At 53.9% G+C, this 27457-nt stretch overlaps 1 protein-coding gene across 2 annotated transcripts; it reads right to left on the bottom strand.

The window, feature by feature from the left end:
- GPR68 (G protein-coupled receptor 68) lies at positions 1–27416 on the bottom strand. 2 transcript variants are annotated; one of them, XM_067727675.1, is made up of 2 exons: positions 27250–27416; positions 1–3371 (listed from the first exon to the last, which is right to left on the bottom strand). In XM_067727675.1, exon 2 carries the CDS (start codon positions 3271–3273, stop codon positions 2158–2160), a length of 1116 nt encoding a protein of 371 aa, XP_067583776.1. In that variant the 5' UTR covers positions 3274–3371; positions 27250–27416; the 3' UTR covers positions 1–2157. The 2 variants fall into 2 exon arrangements, with proteins under 2 accessions (XP_067583776.1, XP_067583783.1); XM_067727682.1 differs by lacking the exon at positions 27250–27416 and adding an exon at positions 17888–18042.
- Positions 27417–27457: the final 41 nt, after the last annotated feature.

Genomic DNA, 27457 nt, shown 5'->3' with positions numbered 1-27457 from the left:
GTTACTTTGCTTTATTTGCAGACTCAAGTCTGGTACATAAATCCATTGCATGGTCCAACACATGTATACTTGGCATAAAAGAGAGGACAATACAAAAATACAACTCTTGATAGTAAATGGAACTGCCCTAGGCTCATGCCAGTTTATCCCAATGGGAACGTCCATGTTTAAGATCAAAACAGGAGGAAATTTGGAATGAGGAAGCATGGAGGTCTCAACCAGTGTCATTGCCCTTGTAATCCTGGTCTGGGGCTGGGTGGCCTTTTTTTTGCTACCTGCAGACCTGGTCAGTTCCTCCTCCGTGAAGGGGAAGAGAACCTCCCCAGGTTATGGAAGGCCATCCAGAAGGAGCTAGAGCAAGCCCTGGAACCCCACTTCCTTAGGGCACACCCACCCTGGGCTATCAGTCTTTGGACACCTCTGATGGGAGGGTTAAGAAACTCAGGGTGAATCTACTTCTGGGAGAGGGGAGGGGAGGCATGAAGAGAGATTGAAAAAAATATTCTCCCTGGCAGCCCTTTAACAGATTCCAGAAATCTTCTACTGATGCCAGCTTCTATCTTCCCATCCCTGGTCCCTCCCCGGGCTTGAGCCCACCTAGCCTCTTAGCTGTGAGAGCTCAAATCCCAGGTCTTTGGGGGAAGTCAGAACTGGCTCCAGCCCACCGACCAGGAAATCTGAAGGGCTAGCATTTCTAAAAAGGTGGGCAGGTCCCTGGAGGAGCAAGAAGCTCCTCTGGTCCTTGGTATATCCCCCAGGCAGAGACTTAATATGATTGGGCACAAAGTTGCAGGAGAGATTGGGCACAAAGTTGCAGGAGCCCCATCACCAGCCTTCCAGGACAGAACAAGAGACGGTGGTCAGTACCCTGGTCTGCATGTGGCCCGTGGGCCCACTGTCACTCTCCAGGTGGGTGGGGTGGGACATCTGGCAGAGGAGCAGTGCTGAAGGACCAAGGAGGCAAGGCGAGCCCAAGGCCCCCTCCTCTTCTTGTCACAGGGGCTATTTAAACCACAGTGGAGCTTCACCCCGGGGCTTTGGGCTGAGAGATAACAGAGCATGCATCTCCGTGTTGTTTGTTTTGTTCTAAGAACTTGGGGAGAATGTCATGCTCCTCTCTGAGACTGCTAGGCACTCCAGTCTGTGTGGCAGGGGACACTGCCAGCAGTCACATGACCCTAGCCTCAGTGGCTTAGGGCAGAGCTGTCATGGAGACCCTGGCATTTTAACCATGGACACACACACACACACACACACACACAAAGTCGCAGGCTTCCAGGTCTGGTGCTTCAAGGCAGATAGAAACAGAAGATGAATTGAGGCGAATCTGTGTAGGGAACTCAGCTGGACGTACTGCTTTAGGCCTCTGTCCTGGCCCTTGAACTTCAATGCTGACTTTAAAGGACCACAGACATCGCCCTGTGGAGCCCCAGGGAGCCCTAGGATTTGTTTTCCATCAGCCCTGGGGCTTGGGGAATCTGCTCAACCCTCCTCGCCTGTGAAACTGTGACTTGGCTGTATCTGGTGCCTCTCCTCCACCTGTTACTCCCCCACTGTCCCCCACAAACACACACTCCCAGTGCCCCAAACCCCTCCCTACATTCCTTCTCCCCATCCCACCTCCGGGCCCACTCATCTTCCTTCCCACCCCTTCGTGGAGTGAAGCACAAGTATGAATGATGACAATACACTCTCGTGTGTCACCTCCCCGATTACACCAGTGCATTTGGACCGGTGTCATCTGTGACAACGGCACTGGAAGGCCCTGGCAGGTGTGCCCCCAGGTACCCACTCTCATCTCCCAGGCCCCTCTCTCCATGTCCTCACACCCTGTGTCCCTCACCCGAGCTTCTCTTTGAAAACCTCCTGGACGTGAGCAGGTCTTCCTCCCACCAGCCGCCCAGCTGGCAGCAGACGACCCCCATGCACTGTCGGAGCTTATCCCCACCCTCAACGAGCAGCCCCGTCGGACTCGGCAGCCACAGCAGGGTCCCTGGACCCAGAGAGGTTGTGCTGCGGCCCAGACCCAGGGCCCCGTGGCCCAGGTCCATCGTCCCCTCCAGCAGCAAGAGGCACCTGCCTTGGCCAAGTGGGCAGCAGCTGTCGAGCAAGCTCAGGCCTTGCTTCGCCCCGCACGTGGGTGATGGGGCGACACAGCTAGGCCAGTCCGCCCGCTGGGGACCCTCCCGCTCCGGGTGGCTGAGAGGTCTGTAAGGCCGGGTGGAGCTTCGTCAGCACGTTGGGCTCCTCGCTCTTCCCTGGGGCCTCGGGGGTACCCAATGGGTAGGCCTCCCGGGCCCGGCCAGTGCTGGCGCAGGTGAGGAAGGCCAGGCAGGTCCCACGGAGGCGGGCCAGGTCCCTGTGCGTGGTCTCGCTGACGAAGCAGTAGAGCACGGGGTCGGCCACGCAGTTGAAGCTGGTGAGGAGCAGGGAGAAGTGGTAGGCGTCGAAGATGCCCTTGGCGAAGTGGCAGCTGGACTCCCAGAGGCTGCGCACGAGCAGCAGCGCGTGGTAGGGCAGGAAGCAGGCCAGGAAGATGACCACGGTGCTGAGCACCAGCCGCTGGATCTGGTCCTTGCGACTCTTCTGGGTGCCGTGGCTGCGGCGCACGGCCCGCAGGATGCCCCGGTACGAGGCCAGTAGCAGGCAGATGGGGAAGAGGAAGCCCACCAGGAAGCGGTAGTAGTTGATGCTGCGCTGCCGGGGCTCGAGCGGGTAGTGCTCGAAGCAGACGCGGTGCCGGTCCAGGTCCTCCACCACCTCTTCGTGCATGAGAAAGTAGATGCTGGTCAGCAGCTCTTTGGCCCAGATGAGCACGCTGACTCCCACGGCGGCCTTCAGGGTGCGGAACTGATGGAAGCGGAAGGGATGGGCCACGGCCAGGTAGCGGTCGATGGAGATGCAGCAGAGGAAGCCCACGCTGATGTAGATGTTCTCGTACAGGAGGATGCCGCACAGCTGGCAGGACAGGTCGCCGTGGGACCAGTTGTCGTGCTGCAGCACGTACTGCAGCCAGAAGGGGAGCGAGCAAATGTAGAAGAGGTCGGCCACTGTCAGGTTGCACAGGTACACGCCCAGCTCATTCCGGGCCTTGATCTGCAGGTAGCCGAAGTAGAGGGACAGGCAGTTGGCTGGGAAGCCCACCACCAGCACCGTGACATAGACCACCGGCGCCAGCGTCTGGTGGATGGTGTGGTCAATGGCACAGCTCAGCGAGCCGTTGTCTCCGGTGACGTTCCCCATCTTTGGGCCTGGAGGGGCCTCACCCCTCATGGGCTCAGGAATGCACCAGTCTCTCTAGCGCCATCTTGTTTCTAGGATGTGGTTCAAGCTGTAGCAAAGGCCGGGCCTCCCTGGTGATGGGTAAGGCCCTGAAAGTCAAAGGTGGAAAGGCTTAGGATAAGAGGAGCCAACATTTATATAGCACCTACTGTATGTCAGGCACTCTTCTAAGTGCCTCACGTAATTTAGAAGATGATCCAGCCAACCAACTCCAACTCAACTGAAATGTGACTTATGTCTCCCCATCCCCCTTCCCTGGCTTCCTGTCCCTTATTTACTTTCCTGGTCCCTCGGTGCAGCAAGCAAGGCCTGGAGCTGGCTCCGGGGAAGCTCCAGGGAAGCTCAAGGTGAAGAACAATTCCAACCCACACAACAGTGAGGGCCCCAGCCACTCTCCTGCAGCAGTCAGCACCATTCGCATTTTTCCTACTTGCTCACAGGAATGGACCAGGTCAGTAAGGCCACAGCCCCTCCTCGGGGCCCCTCCGTACAGCACAACAGAGGCCCAGCGTGGTCCACATCCTGCTGTGTTCTGGCAAGAAAAAAGGCTAAGCTTCCCTCAGGGCACTGCTACCTCACCTCCGTGGAATTGGGAACCTAGCACAGGGGGCCAGGCACCGACAGACATGAGCACCAGGCTAGGGTCAGCTGCTCACAGGCTGTGCAAGTCGTTTACACTCTCTTAGACTCAGTTTCCTCATCCATAAAACAGGGATATGGGAATTCCCTGGCAGTCCAGTGGTTAGGACTCGGCGTTTTCACTGCTGGGGCCTGGGTTCAATAGCTGGTTGGGGAACTAAGATCCTGCAAGCCGTGCCACGAGGACAATAAGTAAATAAATAAATTAATTAAATGAGGATGAAAACACCTGCCCTCAGGGTCAGTATCAGGGCCACATAAAATATGTCAAAATGCATGTCATTGTTTTTCCAAAGGCAATGAGGCAGAATAAAAGATGGTAGTCTTTTTTTTTTTTTTTTGGTGGGAGGTACGCGGACCTCTCACTGTTGTGGCCTCTCCCGTTGCAGAGCACAGGCTCCGGACTCGCAGGCTCAGCGGCCATGGCTCACGGGCCCAGCCGCTCCGCGGCATGTGGGATCCTCCCGGACCGGGGCACGAACCCGTGTCCCCTGCATCCGCAGGCGGACTCTCGACCACTGCGCCACCAGGGAAGCCCAAAGATGGTAGTCTTACTCGCATTAGTGAAAAGTTCACATTGTTGAGAATTTAACAAAGAAAATACTATTGTTATATATACAAATACATTTGAACAAGACAGAATAAAAATTTTTTGTTGTAGGCCTACTTTATAAATTAATATGTCAGAACGAAAGGACTGAGTTGCTCTATTGATTTAACACTTCTGCCTCAGATGAAAAATCTCACTGTGTCTAAATTAACTTTTTTGTTGTTGTTGTTTGTAATCATCCTTCCAAGGAAACTTTTTTGACATTTTTTTTTCCTAACCACCTGCCCCCATGAAATTTGAATAACCCAGATGTATTTCATATCTGTTTATGTATCATGGGCTTTTGGAGGATGGCAAATCACTATAATATCTAAGATTTTTTTTCGCCCCACCTAAGAACCAATTTTCACCCCTCCTTGAGAATGCATCGTCTATCTGCCTGCAATTCCAAATGAACAGGGTCTGCATTAAGTTGTTTTGTGGTATTAGCAGATCAATCTTGCCCTTTGCTGTCTCTTCACCATAGTCAAGCTGGGACTCACAGACCAGACGGGAAACCCCTTCCACAACCAACAACGTCTCATCACCTGCTGTCCAGGGTCTCTCCCTCCGCAGCCTCCCTCCTGCTGGCTCCTGACTGGCCCTGCAGGCACCAGAGCCTGGGCTCAACCTGGAAGTTGGTGGAGCCTTCTGGGAAGGGGCCCAGAGATATTCCAGCCCAGCAGTTCCAGTCCTGGGGTTCATGGAGGATAAACTTGAGGACTTCCCCCGAAATCACAGGCTTAAACTTGTAAATATGTAAGTATGTGCATTTTTCCTGGAAAAGGGTCCTGTGGCTTTCATAAGAGTCTCTGAAATGGGCAAGAGATGGGTCTGGCCCAAAGCTGCCCCCTGTCACCTGGACTCCCTGTGACTCTCTCCGTGGCCAAGCCTCCCCCCACCCCAGTGCTCCCAGTCACGTCCCTGACCATTATCCCCCGGGCAGCCACAGCAATCTTTCCAAAATACAAACTGGATCCTCCTCTTCCTTGTTTAAAACACACTGAGACGGTTTCACAGTGAGTTATCACACCCACGGTAAAACTCCCAGACTCTTACAAGACCCAGCATGATCCGGCCCCAGCTCCCCCACCTCGTCTGCTGCCACCACACTCCAGCCTCACTGGCCAGCTTTCTGGGCCTCATCGCCTGGCCTCGCTCCAGTCTCTCCTGGAGTGCTGCCCCCTGCCCTCTCCCCACCTCCACCTCCACCTCAGGGCTGTTCCTTTGCCACCAGGTCTCAGCTGAAACACCACCCCCTTGCGAGGCTCGCCCTGACCACCCCACTAAAGCAGCCCCTCCCCTGTCACCATCACCATCACACCTTCCTGTTTCATGGCTCCGCAGAGCTCCCATCAGGGTCTGAGATTTTTCTTGTTTATTTACTTGTCTGCTTGCTGATGATCTGTCTCCTCCACGAGGTTGTAAATTCCAAGAGGGCCTTGTGCACCTTGAACAGTGCCTGGCACACCACAGGCACTCCTGAGTACTTCTAGAATGAATAAGTGAATGCCACTTCCCCATTTTACAGATGAGGAAACTGAGGTTTGAAAGGGGAAGTGACGTGCCCAAAGCCAGTCTAAGGAAGGAAGCATGGGCATTAGAATCCAGGTCTCCTTTCTCCAAGTCCCACCTCCCTGCCATGTCTAGTCCCCACCTGAGCCTCCCCACACCCTCTCAGTCCCTGGAAGACGAGGACTCCTAGGAGGGCTCACCTCCCCATCCTCTCCAGGATACAGGCCCGGATTTTTTTTTTTGGGGGGGGGGGGTACGCGGGCCTCTCACCGCTGCAGCCTCTCCCGTTGCGGGGCACAGGCTCCGGAAGTGCAGGCTCAGCAGCCATTGCTCACGGGCCCAGCCGCTCCGCGGCATGTGGGATCTTCCCGGACCGGGGCACGAACCCGCGTCCCCTGCATCGGCAGGCGGACTCTCAACCACTGCACCACCAGGGAAGCCCTACAGGCTTGGATTTAAGTGTTGGTGGTGGAGGGAGGTGCTTCTTGTCGTTGTTTTCAATTGTGGTTTGATACACATAACATAACATTTACCATGTCAACCATTTTTAAGCGCACAGCTCAGTGGCGTTAAGCACATTCACACTGCTGTGCCGCCATCACCACCATCCACCTCCAGACCTTTTTCAGCTTCCCCAGCTGAAAGTCTGTACTCATGAAACACTAACTCCCCATCCCTCCTCCCCCGAGCCCTTGGCAGCCTCCAGCCTACTTTGTGTCTCTACGAATTTGACTGCTCTAGGCACCTCGTATAAGTGGAGTTGCACGGAATTTATCTTTTTGTGGCTGGCTTATTTCACTTAGCATAACGTCCTCAAGGTTCATCCATGTAGTCGCATATATCAGAATTCCTTCCTTTTTAAGGCCCAGTAATATTCCATTATACGTATAGGCTACATTTTTGTTTTTCCATTTATTTGTCAGTGGACGTTTGGGTTGTTTCTACCTTCTGGCTATCGTGAGTAATGCTGCTGTGAACATGGGTATACTGCTTGAATCCCTGCTCTCAATTCTTTGGGGTCTATGCCCAGAAGTAGAACTGCTGGGTCATACGGCAGCTCTATTTTTAATTTTTTGAGGAACTGCATTCTGTTTTCCACAGTGGGCTGCACCATTTTACATTCCCACCAACAGTGCACAAGGGTGTTTTCTTGTTTTTTGCTTTTTGTGTTTTTGTTTATATGTTTTGATGGTGAGAGGAAGGGGCGAAGGGGCAGTGGAGGCCTGTGACCCCTAAACTCTGCACAGCCCCGCGAGTCAAAATTTGGCCCCATTCGTCCTCCTCTTGCCAGCCCTCCTGTCCCTGGATCCCCAGCCCACACCTGAGCGGTCCCCCAGGGACACCCACCCAGGACGTCCGTGTCTCTGAATTTACCTCGGGTTCTCCACAGTCCACATAAAATCTACCCACAGGAAGATAAAAATTCATTCATCAGCACAGGCTCCCAGGCACCAAGAAAATATGGCAAAGGAAACCAAAGTGAAAACATGTCCTGTCAGGTCTTAGGAATTTGTGGAGAGTCACCTGGCCGAAGCCTATCGTTTGCTAGGGCTGAGTGTACGCATGTGTGAGGCGGGCTGGTGTGACTGTTTGCGGGATCCTCTTTGCCAGGCCGATGATAAGCGAATTCCCGCAAGCAAAGTCAGAAATACTCAAGTCTGCAGGGCAAAGAAGAAACACATACGACGTTTAGATGAAAACACCTCCTCCACACACACGGCATCGCCTCTGTGATTTCAATGCCGTCAACACTCTGATGATTCCCAGACGTCCTCCGCACCCCCAGGTGGAAGGCTGACAGAACCAGCTTCCTTCCGCGGCACAGGGCATGCTCTGTGAGGCCCACCCTGCTTTCATCATTTTCTCCACTAGTCTGTTTTTGGAGGTGGCATCTCCTCCTGCCCAGTCACTCACGTTGGATGGCTGGCCTGCAGCTTTCTCCCTCATCTTCGTCCACAGCACCCACTTGATTACTCAGTTCTACCATTTTCAACTCCTAAATACTTCCCACATCCGACTCGTCCTCTTTAGCTCCCTCCCCAGTGCCCCAGATTGGCTTGGTCAAGACTTCCTCCCCAGAATCAGCGCACGGCCTCCTATGGGATTCACTGTCTCCGCCTCACCACCCTCAAAGTCATCCTCTAAAACAAAAACCTAACCTAATCACTCCTGCTTCAAACCCTTCAATGGCTCTCCAATCATCCATCCATCTGTCCATCCATCCATCCACTCATTGACTTATTCGTTGTTACAGCAAATACTTATTGAGTGTCTATTATTATATGGAAGGCACTGTACTAGACACTGGCCCCTGGCGTAATTCAAGTTGCTTTTAGTCTCATGGGAGACAGGAGAAGAAAAGAGAGGGTTAGCTCCCAGGGAGAGTACAGGACATTAAGGGAGTTCATAGGAGGTGAACTAACCCAGCTAGAAAAGCCTTCCTGAGCAGCACTTTGCTCGAAGACCAGAAGAAGCGGGAAGGGCAGCCAGGGAAGATGGAAGTTTCTGCCTGTGGAAATAGAGCATGCAACAGGCCAAATGCCAGAGAGAGAGAGAACAGGCACCTGTGTGGAACTGAAAGTAGCTTGGCACAAACAGCTAGGTGTGAGGAGGGCGTGGCCAGAGAGGGGACAACAAACAGCTGTAGAAACTGCCAACTACTTAGAAGGAGCTGGGGACAATCAGGGACAAATCTGAGATGTTCTTCAGTGCTTGGTCCTCATAATCTCCCCCAAATTATCTGTTAGATGGATGGATGTGTGAAGAGGTAGGTGGGTGGATGAGTGGATGGATGGATGGGTAGGTGGACGAATAAGATGAATAAGTGGAAGGATGAGAGGGTAGGTGGATAGATGGATGAGTGAACAGGTGGATAGATGGACGAATGGGTGGGTGGATGGGTCAATGGGTAGATAGATGGATGAAGAGATGGATGGATGGGTGGGGGGTTTTGAGGTTGGGTGCTGGGACAATGGAAATATTATTAATAGAAACAGAAAAGTGAGAGGAAGGAATCACTGTGGCCTCCTCTCCCGCCACCTGGCAGCTGTTTAAGCTGGCTGAGCTGGTCGCAGAGGGCCCTGCTTTTTCACCCGGGCCTCATCACAACCAGCTCTCCCTTCTTCCACTCCCTGAGGACAGGCACCCCTCCATGGAAACTACATCTCGCCAGGAATGTCCCTTCTCTACCTGCTGTCCACAGAAAGCTTGCTCCCCCAAATCAAAGGCACAGTGGGTGCAAAGTGTTCTATAAATGGAAAAACGTAGATGGGATGGAAGGACCAAGCCATACCGAGTGAGAGCCCTCCACGTGCCAGGAACGTTTTTGCACATCCATTCTCTCTCTCAACACGAGTCTCACCAGCACCCATTTTACAGATGAAGAAACTGAGGCTGCTCAAGACTCTGACACCAAGTGAGGCCCTGCAGGGTTCCCAGGCATGGAGGCCTTTTTTTTGTCCCCTGTTTCTTGTAGGCAAGACTCCAGCCTCCATGACCTTCCCTGAGTTCCAAAGGGCAGATTGGAACAGTTGCTAATCAAGGAAGAAGCAGCCAAGAAACCACCTGAGACAAAATTAAAGGGACCAGAGGGGCTTCCCTGGTGGAGCAGTGGTTGAGAGTCCACCTGCCGATGCAGGGGACGTGGGTTCGTGCCCCGGTCCGGGAAGATCCCACATGCCGTGGAGCGGCGGGGCCCGTGAGCCGTGGCCGCTGAGCCTGAGCGTCCGGAGCCTGTGCTCCACAACGGGAGAGGCCACAACAGTGAGAGGCCCGCGTACCGCAAAAAAAAAAAAAAAAGGGACCAGAGAAGCTCCTCAAGATTAGGAGACCAATCACCTGAGACAAGATTAAAGGAGTGCAGGCCATAAAGTACACCCTAATCTTGTCGGAAATCCCACCCTTGAACCATTGCTATAAAACCCTTCATCAGATCCTCTGGGATTGGAACACATAGTTTTTCGAGGTGGGACCCTCCCCCCTACCCAGGGTCCCCCTTTGTCTGGCAAAGCAATAAAGCTATCCTTTTCTACTTCACCCAAAACTCTGTCTCCAAGATGCGATTCGGCTCTGGTGTACGGAGAAGCTGAGCCTTTGGCAACAATTCCACAGCTACGACGTAGGCCAGGTTTTGAACTCAGACCGGTCCACGCTTTCCTCCACACCGCGCTATCTTTCTGTTCATCACAGTTGTTACAGAGTGACCACCCTCACCTCCAGGCTTTGCCAGGCTCCAGTCCATACATGTGCCACCACGAGGCCACCAGGCTTGGGCCTGGGCCAGCCCCCTGCACCCGGCAGGTCAACCATTTCCTCGCCACCCATGGAGGAAAACCTACTGTGTGCCTGGGGCTGGGGTCCCCAAGGTGGAGGGGATTGGGGCAAAGAATCAAAACACAGAGCTGCTGCAGCTACCTCATTTTATCATCCAGCTAAGAAACCGAGAGACGACACAGGAAGCAGCCCAACACTAAGAGCAAAACTGTTAGACAAATGCCCATCAGCACAGAGGCCTCCGAGGACTTGAACGTCCAAGAGCGGTTCAGCTCCCCAAAGGCATGAAGGGCCTCTGACTCAAGCTGGGAGCCGCCTGCACATTCCAAACCAGAAGGCAGAGGTGGCCAGTGCCGTTCAGCTGCCGCATAAACAATGGTTTAATCTGTCGCCCGTCTCTTCCCGGTGGTGGCACACTGGCATGCACACAGTTAGTCACTGGCCGGGCGGCCCTGCTCAGGGGAACCCCCAGCACGCCGAGCTGGGGAGTTTCCTCAGCGTGTTTAAGCACGCTTTAAACAGGGCTGTTTCATTTCCTAAAAGTACCCTTTTCAGAGGCTGTTGATGTTTCCCTCTGGGGTGGGAGTAGAATCAGGCTGCATTTTCCCCTTAGTCCCCAGCTTTCCCCTAAACAGCTCAATCCAGCAACAGCAGGGAGACAATCTCATTTCTAAAGCCCTCATAACGGTCTCAGAGTTCAAGCCCATCTGGGCTCACAAAGTGGCTGTGAGTCGATGGGGCTGACACTGTGAACCCATTTCACAGAATCTGAAGCCCAGAGAGGCTCACCTAGTTGCTCAAGTTCATACAGTAAGTGGGGTGGATCTGAATCCAGAACCCAGGCTTCTAGGCACCAACTCGCTGCCTTTGAGCTCTTTCGACCACAGACCACAGTGAGGAATGCACTTGTCATTGTAACCAGCGCAAAGAGACATCACACACACAGACACACATAGACCCAGAGCAGTACTTACCCTACCACTTGCCATGCACTCTGATCATTCCACTCTGCTTTGTTTTTCTTAAGGGCGTGAGCTGCTAAATTGATTTCCGGAGCCGCTCATGGTCATGATCCTGTTTAGAAACAGCTGGACTGACCCCCGCCTGCTCAGGGTCCGGATCCCAGGAAGGGGACTGTGGTTGCCGCCAGGTGAGGGAGCAGCAGCCTCAGGGGATCTGGGTCCTCTCTGCCCGCCCGGCAAAGCTCTGCCCTCAAACCTCAAAGAGCCAGCTTCGTCCCAGTGCTCGCTGGCTCGCAGAGGTCCGGGGAGGAGACTGAACGCCCCTGGCCCAGCCCTGGCGGATCCCCCTCGGGTGACCCTGCAGCCAGGACCCAAGCTCCCCCTCCTGCGATCTCCCGCCGGCCACTCCTCCCAGCTCAGACTAGAAAATCCCAGCTGGAGGCTGCCCATTCCTGAGCTGAGGCAGAATCATGTGAACTCAGATCTGATGTCAGGCTGGGTAGCTGTGAGGAACGCTCGCCAGAGGATGAGGGCGGCGGGACAGCTCCCTCCAGGCACCCCGGGCCTGCCTTCCCGCGCACCCCAGACCTTGCGGGGAATGCTAAAGCCTGAATTAGGGGCAGGGACCCCAGGGACTGGGGAGATGCAGGAGGAGCGGGGTGCCCTGATTCTTCCCATCCAACCACCTGTGAGCACCTACAAGCCACCAGGAGATACAGGATGTTGCACCCCCTGAGCCAGGGATCCTGACTTGAGCCAGACAGGCTGACACTCAGATAACTAGAAAGTACCATGGACACAAGAGCAGTGGCACATCAGCAAGGGCAGGGGAAGCTGTTTCCACTCCCACCTCCGGGCAGTCACCCTTCAGCCGCTAGCAGCCAACATCTGGGTCAGTGGGTCACAACTACATTAGCAAATACCCGGGGAGCTTATAAAAAATAACACCATTGCCCAGGCCCCACCCCAGATGAATTAAATCACACTCTCTGGAGACAAGGTGCCAGTGTTTTTGAAAGCTCTCTGGGCGATTCCAGAGGGCGGCCAGGAGGAGAAGCACTGATGTGGAGGCGGGTGGATCCTGTTCTGCAGACCAACAGAGCTACGGCATCAGAGGAATTCTCTGGGTCGTGAGTAAGGCGAGCATCAGCGTCTTTAAACAGCGTGGCCCAGAGCGGGGAGCCAGCACGGGGCTCTGGCCTCATGGGGTCTTCTGGCTCTCAGGACTCTTTCCTAAACTCCCCCAGCACGGCAGGGCCGACGGGACCCCTGGAGGTTACCTGGCTCAGCCTCATTTTACAGATGGGGAAACTCAGGCCCAAAGGGGCAAAGGCTCTAGATAGGGTCTTACAGCTAAATGATAGAGCTGTGATTCTCCAAATAGCTGCGGTGCTATTTCGGCTTAACCTCCTCCCTCCAAGGTGTCCCCTTGGAAGCTGACCGTAGGAACGTTGCTAGAGCCAGGAAGCCAACGTCCACCGTGAGTGGGGGTCACTGAGGATGTGCATTGTCCCTATTTTGTTGGGTGATCTGTGGTTTCATCTTCTCCAGAGGGTGAATCACTACAGTCCTGCTGGGGGGCTGTTTTGGTAGGGGGCCCAGGAAAAATCCCCCTCTGCAGGGCCTGGGCCTTCAAGCAAATGCTCCTCTGTCAGCTGCACCAGAAGCCTCTGCCTTGTTACAATGCAGTGGTGCCTGGAGACATAGAGGCTATTTTTTCTTTTTTCTTTTTTTTTGGCTGTGCAGCGCGGCATGCGGGAATTTAGTTCCCCAACCAGGGATCGAACCCGCGCCCCCTGCAGCGGAAGAGCGGAGTCTTAACCACTGAACCGCCAGGGAAGCCCCAGAAGCTGTTTCCGAGTGTAGAAGTCTGTGGGCCCTCCCTGATGCCATATGAAGGGACAGGAGTTGTGCGGGGAGGAGTGCAGGATCGGTTCAGTGGTGAATGCCTGGCTGCCCCCAGGACACGCCGACCAGAGAGCACAGCCCTGGTTCTCTGTACAGGGCGGCCCAGCCTAACAGGACTTGCACACACAGGCTGTCTACACCGTCAGCATCTATACCTGTGGGAACCACTGACGGCACTGTGTCCTCCCCTTTCCCCAGGGCCAGGGACCCCCTCCACCTCCCTTCCTATTTGGCCTTTGGAACTGCGGATGGAGAGATGAAGCTGACATTGAATGGGCTAGCCCAGGCCCTCTGTGAGGTGCCCACTCAGGAAGAGAAAAGAACACCCTTACTGTGTTCTACTTTGGTGCTAAGGCTTTTTTCTTTAATCTAAAACAGGAAGGAAGGACTAGAAACTAGGATGAGCTAGGATGGTGGTGGCGGTGCTGGTGATGGCACCACTCCCTCGGGCTAGAAGGTCCTGCCCCACCATCCGAGTCTCCCTAGACAGGGTGAAGGATGGGCAGGCCAACTTGGTAGGACGTTTGTTATGGTGTCCTACTGTATTCCCCACGGGTACTCTACTGATTTGCGGCTAGTTGGGGTAAAGGCCTTGGGGGCTCCCAAAGGGCTCCGACAAATACAAGAAATGCCCATCACGAGCCGTCTGCTGTTTGACCGCAGGGACCTTCACTGACTTGCGCATTGAACGCTGGCCTTGGCCTTCCCAGGCCTTACACGTCAGCACACACCTCCGTCACGGGAGCCGAGGCAAGGCGCGCATTGTTGCAAGTTCCAAAGTGGCCAGGTGTGAATTAGGATGGCTTTAAAAACCCAGAGGAGGACCAGCAGAGAACCTCCCGTAGTGCCTGGCACTGCTGCCCTCCCAAGTGGCGTCAGAGAAGAGGTGGGAGCAACTTGGGATGAGGGAGCAACGTCATTGCCATTTTGGGAGCATGTGCTGAGCGCCTTCCAAATGTTTCCTGTTTTAACCACCCCCAACCCTATTTTGTAGGCAAGGCAATGAGACTCAGAGGGCGCCAGCGTCTTGCCTGGGGTCACACAGCAGGGAAACTACAGAGCTGTTTGACTCCAAAGACAGGGCTCTTTGACTAGTTTCCTGTTGCTGCTAAAACAAATTACCACAGCATTTAGCAGCGTAAGACAACACACATTTCTTATCTTACAGTCTGGCCATCAAAAGTGGGTCTCGCTGGGCTAAAATCAAAGTGTCAGCAGGCTTCCATTTCTTCTGGAGGGTATGGGGGGAAATCCATTTCCCTGCCTTTTCCGGTTTCTAGACGTTTCTGTCATTCCTTGGCTTGTGGCCCCCTTCCATCTTCAAAGCCAGCAGTGGCAGACTGAGTCCATCTCACATTGTACCACTCTGACCTCTGCTTGCATCTTCCCATCTTGGCAGCCAGCGTGATCAAACACAAAGGCCTCACCACTCAGAAGTCTCAAGCTGGCCAGGGACCTGGGACCAGGACTCTTCATACAGACTGAAGGTGGCCCGTGACATCCGAATGACAAATGGCACTGGACTAGGGCACAGGGGTGGGTGCTTACATGCTGTGAGCTACCTCAGCGTACAAGGCACTGTGCTTCCCCAAGCTGTCCTGATGGTGCCTCACAGCAACCCTGCAGGGAAATTATTATTATGCCAGCTTTACCACCGAAGAGACCAAGGGTCACCGGGCTGGCAAGTGGCAGCGCTGGGATTCAAGTCAAGGTCTGAATTAACTGTATTTTAATAATTCTCAATTCAGTGCTCGGAAATTTGTATGATGGTGTGTCGATGCCCATCTCCCCCTCCGGACAGTAAGCTCCACGAGGAAGAAGGAGCTGGGTCTATTTTGTTCTCTGTTGGAGAGAAGGTGGTTTGGCACAAAATGCACAACAAAAATGTGTTGAACATTTGAATGAAGAAATGAATCTAAACTCCATTGCTTTCTGCAGCCCGCCTGGAAGGCCCGTGTGGCTGAAATTGAAGTTAGGAGCTAAAAAACTGAGGGAGGCTGTCAGGATATGGGATGAGGCAACAGGAAGAGGGTTGACTCTGAGGGCACGTGGGTGGGTGGCCACATGTGAAAATGCATTACAGCAGAAGCCTGACAGACTTTGGTATCTCTTTGGAGACTCTGTGGTCTGTCTGAGAAGGTCTGGGCTGTCTGGGGGCATCCTTCCTGCTCTGAGGCCAGGGCACCAACCACAGGCCCCAAGGTTGCCAAGGCAACCCCCCTCCCCACCTGCCACCCCCACCAGCCTCCTGCCTCCAGCCTCAGAGTGCTCCAACCTATCAATTAATAACCGAATAATGTCTGACAGCAATCACTCCAAACACCCGGGCAGCAACCCTCTTGAGAAACAGACTTCTCCAGTGAGTAAGAGCTATAGAGATACTCATTACACTCAGCCTGGGCCACCTGCTAAAATCTAGTTTTCTGAATTCAAATTACTCTCTCTGGCTTCTCCCTCTTGTTTGAAAGGCATGGGGTTGGCAGAGCTGATGACTGAAGCCTCAGAGGTTCCAAGAAAACAGACACTAGAGGAGCTGCCATGTAGCACGCCTGCTCCCTCAGCCCAGAATCAGACCCAGAGAAACTGATCCTGACCAAACAAGCTCTGTGATAAGGCCCTAGTCATGGTTTTTGTATCTCTGCTGGTCTTCTCCTAGGAGAAAACCTATGTCTCTGCCAAGATTAATTAATATGTTACCATGGCACCCAGAAAAAAAAAAAAAGGAAAAGGAAAGGCTTTCGAGTTGTAGTGGGTTCAAGATGGTTGGAAATTTTGTGCTAATCTTCTCATGGAGAGGTGGGGTATAAGTCTCCTCCCCTTGAACCTAGGTGGGCTCTATGACTACCTGACCAATAAAATAAAGTGGAAACCACACTGTATCAGCTTCTGAGTCCAGGTCTAAAGACACTGGCAGCTCCTACTTCCTGTCTCTTGGGATAGTTGCTCTTGAAACCTAGGTGCCATGCTGTGAGGAAGCCCAAGTAACCTCAGAGAGGCCCACATTGAGAGGAACCTAGACCCTGGGCGACAGCCCCAGCTGCCAGCCAGGGTCAACTGGATTACCACACGAGTGTGTGATTTTGGAGAAAGACCCTCCAGCCCCAGCTGGGTCACCTCAGCTAATGCTGCAAGTAGAGATAAGCTATCCCCACGAAGCCCTGACCAAATTGCAGATTCATGAGCAAAACAGCTGAGCTATTTTAAGCTACTATCTTTTGAAGTGGTTTGTGATGTAACAAAAGATAACTGGAACAAAAGTTTTTTTGGTTTTTTTTCCTCCAAAATCACATAAGGGCTTATCACACTGTGTGAGATGAGTGTAATAGTCTCCATTTTTCCCATGCGATACTAAGGGTCAGAGAGGTAAGGCATCTTGTTTGAGACCAGCCAGATAGGAAAGATGAAACTCTGTTTTTCACTCTTTGTTTGCTGTTAGACCAGTCTTCTTTCCCTACAGTGTGTCCTGTACCCAGAAGGGTGCAACATAATAGTAATAACAAGAATACTCAGAACTAATATTTAGGGGACACTGCAAGGCTTTTAGGGCAAGATCTTTACCTGCATGATCTCATGCTCTGGGAGGTATACTCTATTATCATGCCCATTTCACAGATGGTGATACTGAGGCTTAAAAGAGGGTATGTGACTTGCCCAAGGTAATAGCTCTAGGTGTTAGAGTCCAGATTTGAACCCAAGCCATCTGGTTCTGGAACTAGGCTCTCGAGTACAGATACTCTAATCTATATAGTCTAAAGCAACCACATTGCTCCAGCTCCTGTTAGGCTCAGGAATTCTTTTCCCTCATTCCTTCTTTTGGAAGCTTATGTGTGTTGGTGGGCATGGGGGTTGAAGCCAAACCTAACCATATCATCTCAGCTTTGTAGAGTTTCAGACCATTCCCACATCTCTTTTGTCCCACAAGCCCTCTGTGAAGTAGCGTGGCCAGTATTAATCTCCATTTAACAGAGGCCCAGCCACAGCAAGTGACCTGCCCAAAGCCACACAGCCTCTGGCTCCAAGTCAGCGCTTTCTCCTCTGCCCACCGCTAAACCCCAGAGAGCCTTCCCCGCGGTTGTCTGTTCTCCAGCTCCAGGATTACCTGGGCCTGCTTGATTGCAGGCGGCCGGGGGCAGGGGGGTGCGCTGCCAACCAGCCACCACCACCCCCCCCCCGCGCTCCTCTGTCCAATCACGGAAGCTTTCCCCTCCCTCGGTGGCAGGGGGGTCTTATTCTGGCCCCTGTAGTCCCGCCGTGTGCCTAATGAGCTGCCCTTCGTGTGAGAGGGACCGGGCAGATTTGGGGCAAGGAGAGCCTGGCCCACACGGCATCTCTGGATCACCTGTGCCTTCGAGCTCTAGGAGGAGAAGAGTTAGCTGTCTGACTTTTTTTGGGGGGGCGGGGAAGGGAAGTAATTACCAGGTGGCCACTGTGCCAGCCAAGTGGGTGGTTGCTAAACCCGGCGGCAACCGCAGGCGGAGACATCCCGCCCGGCCGCCTCGCCGCTGCCGCGCCTGCCCGTCGCCGTCACGCACCTGCTGGGCCCGCTCCCGGCGCCCGCCCCGCCCGCACCTGGGGCCGGGTGCCCGCACCCTCGCCGCGTGCTGGCGGGGCCGCGGCGGGGAAGGCGCGGAGCTGGATGCTGGGGACCAGGGCCGGCCGCTGCCCGCACCACGGTGGCGAGAGGAAGAGGACTGACCCTGGGGATGGGGGGGGCACGTACCTGCGCGGCGAGAGGCCGGGGCGCCGGCCGCAGTCACCCCGCGCGTCGCCCGCGTCCCTCCTACGGCCGGCGCGCGGCCAGCGGGATGGACACAGCGTCCTCGGGCTGCCGGCCGGGGTGGTCTGGGGACGCTGGCGGCCCGCTTCCCGGCCAGACTCCCCTCCTCCTCTTCGGAACACGGAGCCACAATGTGTCCCGATTCCCGCCCCCCTCCCCCCATTCCTCCCGTCCCCCTCGGGCACACCCAGCCCCGCCCGTCAGCGCCCTGCCTTTCGCTGTGACCACAGTCCACAGGCTAGGCGCCAGCCAGGAAGAGCCGACGAAAGTGGCGCAGACCCGGCTTGGAGGTCCAGCTCTCCTGGGTTCCAGGGACAGGCTCCGGAGCTGCCAGTGTGGGATCACTCTGGGCGTGGCTGCAAAAGGACCAGGGTCCTTCTCCAGCCACATCAGAACCTCTAGGTAAGGAGAGTCCATGAAGCGACCTTTCGGTACCGTTCACCTCTGTGTCCCCAGCACCAGCACATCAGTAGCCACTCAGCAGATGCAGTGTCCTGTTGCTGTCAGGCCCTCTCTCCGCCTCTCCCCGTTGCTGGACCTCGGTGCCGAGCCCGGGGGTGGGGGGAGGGGGCGATGGGCAGTGAGGTGGGTCTGCACTTAGGTTTGCTGTCTCCTGGATCCCTGCTGGGGTGCCTCCCAAGGCTTGAGTGGGCCTGCAGCAGAGGTGGCCAGGGACAGCATAGGGGACCTCCTAACGGTTTTGCTGAGAATGCAAGGAGGCTTTAGGGCCCTCTGCCCCACAAGCTCACAGACAAAATCACTAACGATAGTCACAGCTCTGAATGTCTGAGTACTTACTGTGTGCCAAGCACTGTTCTAAGCACTTAAACGCATGAACTCATTTGATCCTCAGCATACTATTATTACCCCCATTTTACACATGGGGGAATGAGGCACAGAGAAGTCAAGTAACCTGCCCAAGGTCACACAGGTAATAAGTAGAGGCAATGAGATTCAAACCCAAGCAGGTGAGTCCAGAGCCCTCATCACCACCTGCATCCTATCCCAAGCCACCCTTTGCTCTACCCTCAGCATCCTCTTTCACATCTGCACACCTTACCTCCTGTGTCCATCTCCACTCAGAAGGCCTCCTGCCCCCATCTCCAGAACTCTCACCGCGGTTTTAAGACGTGAACGTCACCTCCCCTAACAAGCCTTCTTGGTCGTCCCAGGCAATTCGTGCTGAGCCCCTTCCCTGGTCCCTTAGCTCCCTTCCCAGAATTCTCTGCACTGCCCACTGGGGTCACTGGCCCACAGCTACCTCTCTACAGGACCCTCATTCCGGGTCCAGTGCCGGGCTCAGAGCCAGGCGCCCTATTCCTGTTTGTGAAGCGAGTGTCTGGGACTGGGTGCTGCAGGAGTCTGCAGAAGCTTGTGCGGCTGGATGTCAGGACAGACGTCGGGGGTTAGGGCTAGAGGGCGGCTGGAGTGCAGGTAGGAAGGTAAAGAGGCAGATTGATGGCTCACCTTCTGCTGACTCTTCTGGGCACCTCAAAGCTCCACACTTTGTGACGGGGCTGCTAGGTGAGTCTCTGGAAGGAAATGGACAGTGGGCAGGTGGGCAGAAGATACCCTGGAAGGAGAGGCCGAGGGAGCAGGGGGAGGCAGGGCATTTTGCTTTTCCTGCTGGGCACATGCCCAGCAACCTCCCAGCGGGCTCTTCTCACAGGCCGCATCAGCCTCTTCTGCTGGTCCTCATTTTGAAATTCCTCCTTGCAAAATCTTCACAAATGGAGTTTTCTGGATTAACTATACTCATGCCATAAAAATGCACAGATACTTTTTTTTTTTTTTCCAGTACGTGGGCCTTTCACTGTCGTGGCCTCTCCCGTTGCGGAGCACAGGCTCCGGATGCGCAGGCTCAGCGGCCATGGCTCACAGGCCCAGCCGCTCCGCGACATGTGGGATCTTCGCGGACCGGGGCACGAACCCGCGTCCCCTGCATCGGCAGGCGGACTCTCAACCACTGCGCCACCAGGGAAGCCCAACAGATACTTTTTAAAGATTGCCATACTGAAAGTAGTTGTTAAGAGTTTGGCTTGGACCAAATCCAGAGTGCCTGAATTCCGGAGTTTGAATTTCAGCTCTGCTACCTGCCAGTAGGGTGACCTTGGACAAATCCCTTAACTTCTCTGTGCCGGGTTCTTTGTGTGTGAAATGGGGACATGGAAATATAGCTAGTGGGAAGCAGCCGCATAGCACAGGGAGATCAGCTCGGTGCTTTGTGTCCACCTAGAGGGGTGGGATAGGGAGGGTGGGAGGGAGACGCAAGAGGGAGGAGATGTGGGGATATATGTATAACTGATTCACTTTGTTACACAGCAGAAACTAACACACCATTGTAAAGCAATTATACTCCAATAAAGACGTTAAAACAAAAAAAAAGAGGTTGAGATGATTGCATGAGTTAAATCAAGTAAAGTCCTTAGCTCAACACCCAGCACTTATTAGGGTTCAACAGATGTTAGCTGTTATTATTGTACACTCCAAATACCCTTTTATATATAGCTTTTATCTTTTGAATGTTTACTGCAGTTTTATTCTCTGCATTTTGCAGATCAGGAAGCTGAGGTTCAGTGAATTGCCTAAGGCCACTCAGTTCTGAGTGTCTGAGCCAGGACTTGAATGGAGTCCCAGCCACGAAGCTGCTTCCTGCAGCAATTATGTTCTGCCTCATCCTATCCCTCCCAGAAAGAAGCGGGGTGTTAAAGTCCATCATCAGTTGCTAGATCCAGGATTCGGACTCTCAGGGGTACAGCGCCTGCCGTGTAGAAAGTTTATTACCAAGTGAATCCTGCCAGGGCTGCCCTATTGCACAGTTCCAAGGGTGGGCCCGTACACATTGTAACCTATCAGGTGGTGGCCTCTGGATTTGGGGCCGTGTGGCAGTACTTGGTGTTCCTCTCTCCCTGCCTTTTTCTAGCCCTCAGTCTCTGTTTACAGATGTCCAAACATATCTAGAACCTTCCACAGTCTAAAGTCTTCAATTAAAACAAACTCTATTTTGACTGACACTTCATTTTATAGAGACGGAACAGCGTGGTACCTATACCACTTACTTCAAGATCCAGAATCGGCCTGTGGAATAGAGGGTTGGCATCTCTGGCTATGTTCTTCCTAAGAAAATGCTAGATTTGGAGAAGCAAAGAGATTCATTGCACTGCCTGCAAAGTCACCTTTTGGCTAGACTTTGCTGTGTCTCTTGGTGTCAAGATGTCTAGTCCTTGGCAGGCCCAGCAGAATTTGTAACGAAATCTGGCATTGGCCATATAAACAACAAACAGCTTATTCAGTTAACATGAAGCATGTATCGTTTTCCAGAACCTTTCGGGACTTAGAGAATGGTAAATTATGGCCCATGCTCATGGAATGCTGATTTGAAATGCTGCACTAATACTAACTGTCTTTCTCGCCCACAGAAATCCTCTCCCACATTGGGCTGGGCTCTGGTGACGTGGTCAGAATTTCTCCATACCCGGCGCAAGTGACAATTATGTCCATTTCTTCTTTTCCAGTCTCTTGTGGGGTTTTGGTCTTGGCATTTGCATTTTACCGGTGTCAAGCCTGCGGAGGCGCACAGCAGGGGCTCAGAAATGGCAGCAGATGGAAAGGATGGAAGAGCTTGTTGCCTGAGGCTGGAAGTGTGTGGAGGACTTTTTATTGGCCCACCCAGATCCACCCTTCACGCTTCTCCACCTACTCTACTGACTGTATCACAGGGTTCCCTTGCCCTCCGGCTTCTGTTGGGTTTGGCCAAGGGGAAGCACTCACTGGGATCAGAGGATGGCTGGGGAGTGGGGCTGGGGGTGTATTTATCCCCCAGCCGGTGTTGCTTCCGGATGGCTGCCTCTCTTTACTGAAGTCGTCTTGCTCCTGTTGGAAATCTCTCTCCTGCTCTTCTCTCCCCGCTTCCTCCTCCAGGCCTGGGGACAGTAACAGCTCCCCAGAGATGCTAGTCCCGAGGTGCTGCACCATCCTGCGTTGATCCCCTTAACCCTACCCACACCCTTGAAAACCATCCCTGTGTTAACCTCTCCCCAGTCACCCCACCTGAGTGGCCTCTGCTTCCTGCAGAGACCTTGACTGATGCAGAAGTGGATGTCGCCGGATGGATCTTCACGGCGAACTCACACTAATGGAAGGATGTGTGCATGTTTCACAAGGCATACGGATTATCTACTTTAAAACACTACTGTTTTTCCCATTCATTCTTCCAATGAGCACAGCTGGCCAGACTCACAGGAAATCTCTCCTTATCCCCCAAACGACGGAATGAGTCCCTACTTCCTCACTCGGCCCCAGCGCCAGCTCGTCTCCGGCACCGCTCAGCCCCGGGCCTCCTCTGGCAGATTCCCCTGCCCTGGACTTCCTGTCACGGAGCGCTTCCTAGTTCCTCATTCAGGTGGACAATTTTCTTTTTGAGAAATACTTGCCACTGCTGAGTCAAGCAACTCCCACGATGGTTTCAGGCAACAAGGAGCTGGTTTTTCTGAAAATTACCTTTTCTGGCATCAACCACACTCCAGCAGGCTCGGGCCTGAGCTGATTAATCAGACAACTGACCTAACGCCACAGTGTTTCCGCTCCCACTCAGATAATCCGTGGGCTCTCAGACAGAGTGTGACTAACGTGGACGCCCAAAGGCAGGAAACTCTGAGCTCAAGTCCAGGTGAAGCATGAGCACACACACCTGGAGAGCTGGGGAACCCGTGTCGTGTTCCTGGCTAGGCTGTGGACTCCTGGAGGAGGACTTCAGGCTGGGCTTCTCAGGCTGAGGCAGTTGGGAGATGCAGTAGCATCTGAATCTCTGGGTTCAAATCCCGTATCTGTTGTGCTCTGGTTATTAGAGCTTTGGCAAGTTAGCCTCTTGGAGGCTCAGTTTCTTCTTGAAAATGGGGTTAATAATGGAGATGGGTGTAAGAATGAAATATAAATCTGGTTGACACAGAAAGCAGGAGCCCAGCCTAGCAGGTGCAAAGACAGTAGGTTATGCTGGGAAGGCACAAGAGAGGGTTTGGCTGACTGAAGTCGGGTGCGCCAGGCCAGGCTGGGGTTGACCAGCCTCTTCCTTGGTTCTCTTGCTTATGGAGAATGGATCAAATCGTGGCTCTTCGCACTGGCTGTGTGACCTCAGAAAGTCACATGACCTCTCTGTGCCTCAGTTTCCTGATCTGTGAAATGGGGATAACAACAGTACCTCACAGGGTTGTTGTATTAAGTGAGTTAATAAGAATAAATCTCTTACAACCATGCCTGCCTTTAGTGGGTGCTCACTAAATGTTAGGACACCCTCTTCATCCAGTGCCTGCGGAAGCCTTATGTGTGCCCCTCCGGCTCAGATTCCCCGAACTCTTCCAGACTTACTTGTCCGGAGCCCCTAAAAGGAACACTTGGAAGCTCCCTTCAGCTTCCCTGGATAAGCTTAGGTGCCTCTGATGGGGTGTGGGTGGTAGGATGGTGAGAAAGGGCTGAAATGAGAAATGGCTGGCAAACAATTCGTAGCCTATATGGGGTCTCACCCAGAAAATCCTGGCGAAAACTCTCCCTCTGTGTTGGGCTTTGCCTGGCCTGCTCCCGGGCTGTTGGCTAGTGTCCTGGGGGTATAATGGTGCCCAGAGAAGCCGTGTAACCTCAGAATTAGGAGATGTTCCTTGGAGCCAGACAGCCTGGGTTCAAACCCCAGCTCTGCCACTTGCCAAGTTATTTAACCTCTTAGGGCCTCATCTGTGAAGTGAGGCTGATAAGAATGGCACCTACCTCACAGGATGTTGTGTAATGTGCTCCCAACAGTTCCTGGCCCAGCGTAGGGCTCGGTAAAGGTCAGCTATTGTTAATATACCACCAGCCACAGTGCCCTCAGAGTACCACGGGACAGCTGTTGTGGTAGCCAGAATAGTGGCCTCTGTCAAGGATGCCCATGTCCTAATCCTTGGAACCTGTAAATATGTTGTCTTACATGGGAAAAGGGACTTTGCTGATGTGATGAAGGATCTGGAGATGGGGAGATTATCCTGGGCTATCCAGGTGGGCCCAATGTCATCACAAGGGTGACAGATGGAGGCAGATGAAGGAGAGCATCAGGCTGATGTAGGGTGAGAGACACCAGCCATGGTTGGCTTTGAAGATGGAAGTTGGCCCTGAGCCAAGAAATGCAGGCAGCTTCTAGAAGGTGAAAGAGGCAATGAAATGGATTTCCTCCTACAGCCTCCACAGAGGAACTCAGCCAGGAATCCCATTTCTGACCTCCAGAATTGTAAGATAATCAGCTTGTGTTGTCGGAAGCCTCTGAGTTTGTGGTAGTTTGTTACAGCAGCAACAGGGAACTCAATACAGCTGCCGAGACCCAACACAGCCGCATCCTTGAAGGAGGTACTGTGTTGAGTCACTCCACGGTAGTTACTGAGTACCTGTGGTGTCACCCATACTGCTGTCCTTCTAGATGTGTGGGGACACAGTGGACCCTGGAACCGAATGTCCCCTGGGCATAGGCACAGCCAGGGAGGGACTATTCAGGGGCAAGAGAGCTCAGGGCAGGCTCCTGGAGAAGCTGAACCCTCAGCAGGGCCTTGAAGGATGGAGGGTGTGGGGTTTGGACAGCGAGGAAGAGGAAGGTAAGGCATTACTGGAAGCAGCCCCGTGGGACCAAAGTCAAGGAGGTCAGCCTAGTTATTCATTCATTATTCATTCATCTGTTCATTCAACACCTGTGCTCCAGGCCCTGCAGGGGGTACCTGGACAGTGAAGTGAGTGAGACAGACCTGGTGGGAGCCAATATGCCATTATAATAAAACACGAAAAGCCTTACAGCAGGAGGTATGGCTTGTACAAAGGGGCGCATCAGGATGGGCTTCCTGGAGGAAGTGACCCTTCATCACAGGATGAACTGAAGGTTTGTTCTTTATTGCTTTGGGCTCTGTGTGGTGCTCTGCACTCAGCAGGTGCTGACTGATAGGAGTTTAGCCATAAAAGTTTGTTATTCCCAGTCCAATTCTGTCCTAATCCATTTTATCACACTAAGGAGAAAGTCTCAGGTGGGTGCCATTATGTCTCAATCACCACTTTAATTCTTGCTAATCTCCCTTTGTAACCTAGAGAGCCAGCCTCAGGCATATTCTGCAGGCAACAGGTGCTAATTAAAATTTCATACCACGGCTTGGTTTTCCTTGTTTTTATTTGTTTAATTACCTTCCTTTTGTGGCAGGGGGCACTGATTTTCCACTTCTGGGAGTAGATCACAATTTCTATTAAAATTTTATTAAAAATAAGTGTATTTAAGTATACTAGAACCATGAGTGGGGGGTTCTTCCTCTTGCCCTGGAGTCGACCACTGGGGTCCAGTTGAAGGCAGCGTCCCTCAGTGATGGGTCTGACCACTCCTTCAGGACCTCCCCATTCTAATCCCCACCCCCAACACACACACACACACACACACACACACACACACTCAGTACTGGGGAGGGGGGAGTGGGAATTGGGATCTGAGGTGCGCACTGACTGGCTATGAGATTCTGCAGGAGAATTCTAGAGCTGCGGGGTGGGCGGCTGCTGCAGGGAGAGGAGCCCAGGGGACAGGGTCTGCTTAGGCAAGGGATGTGCTAATCGGCTCAGTGTGCCTTTTTGGACAGGAAGAAAAGCAACCTGGAGAGAGACAGGAGGCAGCCAGTGGACAGTGAGTGACCTACACGCCCTGCAACTGTCATACAGGGTTATGTGATTGAGTGGATGAGGAGGAAAGAGCTGACAGCTCCCAGGAGGGCTGTCCGATGGGGGCGGGAGCTGGCCAGCAAGGAACCTCTGAGGAACTCCGCCTTGTGCCCCTGAGGAGCCACACAGGGGGCAGCAGGGCCAGCGCAGGCTAGACAGTGAGAAGAGATGACCCAGGGCAAGAGGATCTCAGTGGTGGGCAGGCTGCATCATGGGACACAAACTCCCGTCCCTCTTCCTCCTGTCCCCAACACACCGAGGCAGCCAGGCCCTGGAGGAGTGGAGAAGGAGGGGCCTTGGGCCTTGACCTCTCTTTAGAATGTGGGTTCTTAGACCCTCTTTGTCTTCAGTTGGGGACCCCAGGGGTCATTCTGAGGTATCAGAGTTTGTATCCAAGGTACCAAAACAAGTGATGGACTCTGCCCAAGAAGCTGTTGAGGAGCACAGGGGAGATCGGAAAATAGTGATGGCAAGTTTCAAGTTTCTATTCCCTGAATAGAAGTTCTGCAGCAACCCAGTCTCCAAAGTAAAATATTCATAGAAAAACATCATGCATATAATAAAATGGAACTTGAATGGCTGAGTTTTTGAAACTCTGATTTAGAAGGGAAAGCTGGGGTTGACACAGCAATTACAACACTCTGATAACAGCTGTGATTGGAGGAGGACGTGGCAGGAGGAGCCACACTGTGGGAGTCCAACATACAAAAGCACCTGATCAAGAGCAGGGCAGTCAGGGTAGCCTTCCTGGAAGAGATGACTCCTCAACTGAAACCTGCAAGGGGACTAGCAGGTATCCTGGGAATCCTCCTAGTGACTGGTGTGTGGATACAGAAGGGGCCCTTGTGAGCACTGATGGCGGGGGTGTGGGGGTTGCTGACTAGTCCAGGGCTGTACTGCTGGGGGCAGGTGCTCCCTCAGTCAGCTTAGTCTTTTGGGGCAAGAAGGAGAAGCAAGGCGGACCTCCCCCTAGTTACTTCTTGAATTACAGTCCGTCTCCCCAGCTATAGTGTGAGTTGTCTGGGCAGAGACAGCTCCCTCCACCTGAGGCGACCGCCGAGCTGAGGGCCCATTTGCTGAAAGTCTAGAATGGATGGAGGGATCATCTGACACAGTTAGGCACCAGCAGGCGTTCAGTAGATAGGAGTCCCCCTACCCTCCTCCCCCTCGGGAAAGCGCCCAGCCTGGGACTGGGTCTTTGGGCTTCTCCCCCAGTGCTCTCCCCTGGACCTGCCTGCAGGTATCCAGGGGCAGGGCACGTCCCCAGGGGATCTGGACGGTGTTGGACTTGCAGATCCGCCTCCAGGGGCCCTGGGCAGGGCAGGGCAGCCCCCTCTGGCCCGCAGCGCCCCAAAAGCCACCCTTGCGGCACACCCTCTGCGAGGGGGGACACCAAAGCACCATCAATTTGTACCGTGGAATGACAGGGACCTCCCTCCCAGCCCTTCCCCCTCTCCACTCCCCCCAGAGGCCTTTATCCGAGACTGGATTTGGAATCTTCTGTCCCAGGAGGGGGCGGGCCTGGCCTTGCTGAAGGTCGGTGGTCCCCTGCGCCGCCCGCCAGCTGTCCAGGCCCCACCCGAGCCGCCCGGCGCACTCACCTCTCTCGGGTCCCAGTGCCGGAGGCCAGGCCGCGGCTCCGTCCGGCCCGGCTGAGCCCGACGCCGGCGGACGGGAGGGAAGGACGGCGGAGCGGCGGCGGCAGGGACCAGGGACCGGCGGGGGCGTGGCGCGCTCGGCCTGCGCGCCGGCTCCGGCTCCAGCTCGCCCCCCCCGCCGCGCCGCCACCTGGAGACGGAGGAAGGGGCG

This window comes from Pseudorca crassidens, chromosome 1 (assembly GCF_039906515.1).
Source record: "Pseudorca crassidens isolate mPseCra1 chromosome 1, mPseCra1.hap1, whole genome shotgun sequence".
Lineage (NCBI taxonomy): Eukaryota > Metazoa > Chordata > Mammalia > Artiodactyla > Delphinidae > Pseudorca > Pseudorca crassidens.
This window is presented reverse-complemented; position numbering and strand designations above follow the sequence as displayed.

What these genes read in the sequence shown, in the direction of transcription:
- GPR68 (XM_067727675.1), bottom strand. Translation starts at nt 3,273, where the DNA reads ATGAGGGGTGAGGCCCCTCCAGGCCCAAAGATGGGGAACGTCACCGGA.